General features: G+C 34.8%; 1 protein-coding gene across 1 annotated transcript; it reads left to right on the top strand.

Moving 5' to 3' along the window:
• The first annotated feature begins 299 nt into the window (after window positions 1–299).
• LOC131619207 (probable receptor-like protein kinase At5g59700) lies at window positions 300–7,900 on the top strand. Its single transcript, XM_058890329.1, has 5 exons — window positions 300–948; window positions 3,783–4,421; window positions 6,180–6,347; window positions 6,502–6,669; window positions 7,402–7,900. Exons 1-5 carry the CDS (start codon window positions 300–302, stop codon window positions 7,461–7,463), a joined length of 1,686 nt encoding a protein of 561 aa, XP_058746312.1. The 3' UTR covers window positions 7,464–7,900.
• Window positions 7,901–8,153: the final 253 nt, after the last annotated feature.

Genomic DNA, 8,153 nt, shown 5'->3' with positions numbered 1-8,153 from the left:
ATTTATAATTAAAAGAATAATTAGATTAATAAGAGAATAATAGAAAAATATGTTATGCTGCTATGCAATTAAAGTGAGCAGTAAAAGAAGTCACCAACTTGATCAGCGAACTTGTTTCATTTAAACATTACTCTAACAGGTAAAATATTCATAATAGCTTTTCTTTCTTTCTCTTGCCATTTTCAGCTATCAACAATGAGATCTCTTCTTCATCACACTCTTCTTCGTCATTTCTGCACATTTGCTCATTTCTCCCTGCAACACTTCGTTTCTTCCCCATTTCTTCTCTATTTACTCTCATGGCTCCCCAAAAATTGTTCCCACCCTCTCCAGCACCACCACCACCACCACCACCTCCCATTTCTCCACCTTCTCCCGCGGCTTCCACTAGCATTGCCCTCATCTCCGGTGTCTTTGCTTCTGGTGTAGTGATCCTTGCAGTCTTGGTAGTTATTTGGATACTACATTATAAGAGAAGAAAGTTGGCAAAGAAACAGAAGGAGTTCCCGGAAAACACTCCAAACACTGCAAATGACTTAGTCCCAACAACATCAACCATAATATCAGGAGGAGAGTATCAGTACATCCTCACTCTCTCTGAAGTGGAAGAAAGCACCAACTATTTCGATGAAGCTCTTGTCATTGGTGTAGGAGGATTCGGCAAAGTATACATGGGAGAGTTGAGGGACGGAAGAAAGGTGGCCGTCAAGAGAGGGAGTAGAACTTCTAGTCAGGGCGTTGAAGAGTTTAAAGCTGAAATCGAAACTCTTTTTAAATTCCGCCATGGGAATTTAGTATCTTTGATTGGTTACTGCGACCAAAATCACGAGTTGATTTTGGTTTACGAGTTCGTTGAAAATGGAACCTTGAAGAGTCATTTGTATGGTTCGGCTCTTCGAAGTTTGTCGTGGAATGAAAGACTGAATATTTGCATTGGAGCTGCAAGAGGACTCTGTTAGAAAATTAATTTCAATCAAATGGAATCGAGGCTAGAATCGTGTACGGAAACACTTTCCTTATAGTATTTCAAGCACTCCCAATTTGTCTTGGAGTTTCTACGCAGGAATACCCAGGATAATTCAGCCTTCTCGAGTTTGCGCAAGACTGACGAAAACTCGAATGTAGCGAAGAGTGCTCTGGAATTATTCTAGAGGATTTGCACTTTTGTGTTAATAATTCTGAATCCGAAATTATGCTTTTATAGGCCATGCTGATATTGTTTCACAAGGTAGCGACCCTTGGTGAAACAATTTCTTTTCCAAGAGTTATGACTTTTGGCCCACAGCATGGTTCACCAACGGTTGCAACATTTCATGAAGAGTTGCCAACTTTCAAATTCAAAATTCAAATCCACTAGCATATTTTCCTTGTCATTTTGGAACACACCCATATTATTAATTATAATTAATAATTTACAACAATCCCCCACTTGTTCTAATAATGACAAGTCTAATTCCAGAATATAGAAAGCAAAAGAGTGTTAATACAGTTAGGTATCTTTCGATTTGAACTTAACCTTAGTAAAGACAACGCAAAGCCTAATCGGAACGTTAGGTAGCTATGCTTTGAACCGTTATCCCATGTGATCAGACCGGCGTTACTATACACACACTCTTTAAAGGTTCTTCGCCTACATATCTCGCCTAGCACTATTTATGGCCATGTGCTTTTCCTGTTTTCATGAATTTTTCATGAGAGAAACTCCAACTCTCACTTTAAGACGGCACCATCTTGAAATTCATATAGGTGAAGTTCAGTTTGTATCTATTTCTTGAGATACATATCCTCCTCGATACAGAACTTCATTAAGAGTTTCTATAAAAACTCAACCCTCAATTATATAATAGTCAACATTGTCACAAAATGTTGCACCAACTTCCAAATCAATGACTTGTTGTTACCCATTGAATCTTAGGTTAAGATGTATTAACTTCAGATTGGGTTGCTATCATTGTTGGAACACTTATTCAAGGAGTTTCAACCTCACACTTTTTGAGATTGTCTTTACTAATCCATGACCATTGGTTTAGTAAATGAATCATTCAAATTATAGATCGATCGTATATATGTGAATGAAATGATTACATCTTTAATCAATTTTCTCACGAAAGAATATCTAAGGCCTCAGTGCCCAAACTTTTCATTTTACACTTATCTGAATTCTTTTGCTAAACTGGCTTAACTGTCACGTTGTGTTAACACCTTTGAAACACCGTGTTTATAGCCAATGGAACTTCCAACAGAAGATCCCTCAATCATTCAACTTTTTTTTGACCAGTGGTAGAAATATCCACACACTATGGCTTCATGGCCAAGATAGTCATGCATCTTTATTTATTGCTCTTCCAAGAAATCTCACCCCAACTAGTGTACATATCCACTTAGTTGTAAATATATGAACTCCAACACTTGATATCCAACTCATATTGGTATATCCTTCTATTATGGTAGGAAACCTACCATAATGGAGGTCAATATTTTGTTTTGAAAGATAATCAAAATCCTTGTGATTTCCTTGGAATGCTCACCATTTGGATTGCTAGTAAATCTACTCATTTACTAAGTGCAAATGCTATGTCAGGTCTAGTACATTACATTAGAACACCAATTTCACTTGCGTATTCTAATAAAGCCACATCTCTTCCATCATCATTTTGACACTAAGATCAAATTGAATATTCACTTTCTTGAAACGTGATAGTTTGAACTTATCAAGAACTTTCTCAAAGTGTCTTTGACTAAGTTCATAACCCACACTATTTTTGAATTACTTTGATCTCCAAAAGAGTGTCAACTTATCCAAGATCTTTCATCTTGAATGTGGTTTTCTCAACCCCCACTCTTTCGCTTTACTTTAATCGAAAAGAGTGTCCACTATTTCAAGATTTTCATCTTGAATGTGGAAGCTAGAAACCTCTTTGTTTCTAAGATTTCATTCATCTCGTTGCTAATGATCAACATGTAATCAACATAGAGACAAAGAAATATCACAATATTCTTACACAACTTTGTGTACAAACACTTATCACAAGAATTAGATGAAGAAGCTTTTTAGATAATCATGCATGATGATGCAAGAAGGTTTTTAGATGAAGTGAGAGATGAAATTATGAGCAATTTAAAATAGTATAATATAAATTGCAACAAGTACCTTGGTTATTTTTTTTTTTTTTTTAATGAAAAACAATAAAACGTACCCGGATTCATAATAACGAAAATATTCTTGTGTTTAGAATGTATCAGCGACACAATTGTTCGTCATTTGATGCTTGAAACGGAAGCCTCGATTTGCCATTGCTTGATCATACTATAAGATTGTTAGAAAATTAATTTCAATCAAATGGAATCGAGGCTAGAATCGTGTACGGAAACACTTTCCTTATAGTATTTCAAGCACTCCCAATTTGTCTTGGAGTTTCTACGCAGGAATACCCAGGATAATTCAGCCTTCTCGAGTTTGCGCAAGACTGACGAAAACTCGAATGTAGCGAAGAGTGCTCTGGAATTATTCTAGAGGATTTGCACTTTTGTGTTAATAATTCTGAATCCGAAATTATGCTTTTATAGGCCATGCTGATATTGTTTCACAAGGTAGCGACCCTTGGTGAAACAATTTTTTTCCAAGAGTTATGACTTTTGGCCCACAGCATGGTTCACCAACGGTTGCAACATTTCATGAAGAGTTGCCAACTTTCAAATTCAAAATTCAAATCCACTAGCATATTTTCCTTGTCATTTTGGAACACACCCATATTATTAATTATAATTAATAATTTACAACAGACTCCACTATCTCCATACTGCGTATCCTACACCTGTCATTCATCGGGATGTGAAGTCAGTGAACATTTTATTGGATGGAAATCTCAATGCCAAAGTGGGAGATTTTGGAATCTCGAGAACTGGTCCCAATGTCCATGAGACACATGTCAGCACTGGTGTCAAGGGAACGTTTGGATACCTCAATCCCGAGTATTTTATGAGACAGCAGCTTACTGAAAAATCCGATGTTTATTCATTTGGAATAGTCTTATTTGAAATACTCTGTGCAAGGCCTGTGATTGATCCGTCACTTCCTAGTAATGCGATCAATTTGAAAGATTGGGCGATTAATTATATTCAGAAGGGACAGTTGGATCAGATAATTGATCCAAATTTGATTATTGGTGATATCAACCCTGATTCTCTGAAGAGGTTTATGGAAACAGCCGAAAGTTGTGTTGCTGACCGCGGTGTTAATAGACCATCAATGAGAGATGTTTTATGGAATTTGGAGTGTTCTCTTCAATTCCAAGGAGCTGCTCTTCATGGTTCGGCTGCTGAAGATAATTCAGACATGATAGTGGAACTTGCTACACAAGACGCAACAACAGATTTTTCTTTGACAAGAGTGTTCTCTCGGTTGGTAATTTCGGATGAAGGTATGTGAAGTTTTTTATCTTCTTGATTTGTTCTGATATTCTCTCTCTTTAGTTTAGCACAATTTGTTCTGCTATGCCTTCTGTGAGTCCTGAAGGAGCCTCACCGTTTCCATTACATTGCAATATATGAGCCAGTTCATGGTATATTGATCTAGTAATCTCTTTTACGATATTTCAACACTACCTCTCAATGTAGCCTGCTGCAATATAAATTACATTGTTGGTAGCAAATACAATTCCGTTGATATTTTTGACAGTTACACTAACATCAGCCAGCAACCTTAGTAGCTTGCAAAAAATTCTTATCAACAATCTCATTCAGAACATGACGTTTTTCTTTCTAACAATTCGAACATCTTTGGACGATAACCTTCCTTATACTCATTATACTCCTCCATGCATAACTAAATTTTTAATTGAAATGATGTTCAAACTGCAAAATAGCAGGAGTCGTAGGAAACAGGAAATGATAATAACTAAACTAATAGATAGTAAATTGCCTTATCCACCTATTGTATTGACCCTTTGTCTACCGTCTTACCATTGGATCTTTTTACCAACCTGACTGTGCGGTGTCTGCTACCACTTTTGCGCTAGCCATAAGCTCGCTTGTTGAAAGCTTCCTCTATTCCCCGCTCCCTATGCTCTTGTGAGGTTCCGAAGAAGCCATGCATGTTTTGATAATAGCTTAATTCACAAGAGGTAGCAATCTACTTTAAAATGTAAAACTTGGTAAGTTTATCAATGTGATGAATATTGCAATCTACTAATCCTGATGTATGCTTTATTTAAGCAAATTCAGTCTATAACACTATCACTGGTACTAAATTCAATTATACATTATAACATTATAGGCATTCTTAGTTATTTAGCCTAAATGACACTCACCAACCAGTTACTGTCTCCGTGGTTGCTTTTATGCTTAAGTCTCATCACTGAAACTGCAAAACCAGTGCCTGGTTTAATAGGAGTTTGTGTGTTCATCTATCCCAAATTGAGTTTCATCCACTTAGATGAATGTTCCTTGTAGCAGTTATTACTTCATTGAATGTGAAACACTTAAAATTGTTTGATTGTAATGTCTTGCTGCTAAAATTGCTCATCAGATCCACTTCTCTCCCAACAACCTTTGCATTTAAACTTGTTTATGTCAGAATAGAATCCTTAACTAATTTCTTATGTTAACAAAAATTCTCATATCAAGAAAAACTAGTGTAGAGGCATGATGTTGCAGATCAATATTCAACAACTAAAGAAATGAGTGTTTTTCATTACTTATGGGTGTTAAAACGTCATGCATTGAGCTTCAGATGATCCGTTACTTAAATTTACTTAATATCAATGAAAGATAAAAGAAGATATAAAAACCAACTACATATGAATCTAAGATTGTTAAATAGTAATAGACCTAGAAACAAAAATGCATTCTCACAAATCACAGGTTTTAGTGGGAGACAACATATCAAAATGAACAATCCATTAGTTAAGTGCACATTACATAATCTTAATCTCTGTTGAAAGCCTAGGAGTAACTTGTCTTGTCCTTAATTGCAGAAGGTTATGGTTTTATATGAGACACTTTTGTAAAATAAGCACTAGAAGTCCCATATTTACAATAACCAAGTTTCTCTTGTTGTCCAATTGTAAAATTTGCAAGCTCTACTGCTACTTGTTTATCGTTGAAATAATATTTAGTTTTGTATTTTCAACTAAAATTTAAGTTTAAGGTGTATTATTATTTTTTTTAATTATTTGTAGGTCCGGAAAGGGGAAGAGGCCTTGGACGTGGTTGTGATGCTGCCGCTCATGGTTCAACTGCGGAAGATAATTCAGACATGATAGTGGAACTTGCTCCACAAAATGCAACGGTTTCCTCTTCTTCCGCTTCTGCAAATATCGAAGACTCACTGATTTTATCTGATGAGGGTATGTAAAGTTATATTTCTTGATTTTTTTTAATTAGTACAATATTCGATATTTCTGCTTGTTTTATTCACTGATATTTGATATTCGACATTTAGTGTTCTATTTTCAACTAAAATTTAAGTTTAAGGTGTATTATTTTTTTAATTATTTGTAGGTCGGGAAAGGGCAAGAGGTCTTGGAAGTGGTCGTGATGATGCGGTTCATGGTTCAGCTGTGGAAGATAATTCAGACATGATAGTGGAACTTGCTCCACCAAATGCAACAGTTTCCGCTTCTTCCGCTTCTGCAAATATCGAAGGCTCACCGATTTTATCTGACGACGGTATGTAAAGTTATTTTTAAATTATATGTTTTACATGACATTTGATGGTTGTGTTGGTGCTGATTTTTCCCTTGCATTAGCTGCTTTTGTTTTAGTTAGCTTAAATGGAAGAGAAAATAATCCAAATTTCCATATACTGTTTTTGTTGAAAATTAAAATTTAAAGAGACTCTATGTCATGCGTGCTTATAAATCCGAGTTTGTATTTCTAAATAGACTTTCATTTCCCATGTTTCCCATACTTTGAAATAAAAGTTGATGTCAGGAACAAGCGTTTCCTTCATCTTCACAAAATCTGCTATGTCTTCTGTTAGTCTCGAAGGAGCCTCACCGCTTCCTTCCCATTGCAATTTATGAGCCAGTTCATGATATATCAATCCAGGAATTCTTTTTCGATATTTCAATGATACCTCTCAATGTAGCCTGCTGCAATACAAGTTACATTGTTGTTAGCAAATGCAATCCCATTCATATTTTCGACAGTTACAGTAACATTAACAAACCACTACTCGACAGCTTCTTCCAGCCTCATAGCATGCAACTAATTCTTCTCCGCTATCTCATCCGGAACATCTTTATAACAGCTACTAAATTCAACCATATGACAGTCACCACCAACCATTCACTGTGTCCTTGGTTGCTTTTATTCTTAAGCCTCCTTACAGAAACTGCAAAACCTGTTTTCAACTAAAATTTAAGTTTAAGGTGTACTATCTTTTTTAATTATATGCAGGTCAGGAAAGGGGAAGAGGAAGTGGACATGGTCGTGATGCTGGAGATGGAACAATTGATTAGTTAGAAGAGGTTGTATTGATTCTATATTTGAATCCTACTCTGTTTGCGGTTTTGGTTTTGTTAATTTTTCTTATATAGGCATTATTGCTTAGGAGGAACTTGTTTTGTCCTTAGATGGACATCAAAGATAATCTAGAACTTCCTGAAAATATCTCAAAGCAAGAGATGATTTCTTTGACTTACATATTTTGGTTATTATAAATCACACATCATGTCTATCTATTTTTTCATCAAACATAGGCAAATGGATACTCATAAGATCAACTTATATGCAAAAGATCAAATAATACGAGTTTCATATAATCACTAGTTAGGTATATAACACAATTCGAACTCAGCATATTATGTACATCAAGTGATTAAAGAGCAGTTACAATTGAAATCTAAGAACATAGAAGAAAAATATGAAAAAGTAAATAATAAGAGTTTCTTCTTTTTCTTCTAATCCTCGTCCATTTTTCTCATACAAATTTAGTCTCTTTTTTTCTTTGAATTATAAATAGGTTTTCTGAATATCTGGGAATAAAAGTATGAGATTTAATTTCTCAATTTTTTTTTTTAAATTGTGTTTCCTTAAAAAAAGAGTAGTTATATATATATATATATATATATATATATATATATATATATATATATATATATATATATATATATATATATATATATATATATATATATATATATATATAT

This window comes from Vicia villosa, linkage group LG7, assembly GCF_029867415.1.
Source record: "Vicia villosa cultivar HV-30 ecotype Madison, WI linkage group LG7, Vvil1.0, whole genome shotgun sequence".
Lineage (NCBI taxonomy): Eukaryota > Viridiplantae > Streptophyta > Magnoliopsida > Fabales > Fabaceae > Vicia > Vicia villosa.
This window is presented reverse-complemented; position numbering and strand designations above follow the sequence as displayed.

Excerpts from the sequence above, each read along its gene's own strand:
- LOC131619207 (XM_058890329.1), top strand. The coding sequence starts at position 300 with ATGGCTCCCCAAAAATTGTTCCCACCCTCTCCAGCACCACCACCACCA. Across the intron at positions 949-3,782 it reads TTGCATTGGAGCTGCAAGAG|GACTCCACTATCTCCATACT; the intron begins GACTCTGTTAGA and ends TAATTTACAACA. Across the intron at positions 6,670-7,401 it reads ACCGATTTTATCTGACGACG|GTCAGGAAAGGGGAAGAGGA; the intron begins GTATGTAAAGTT and ends AATTATATGCAG.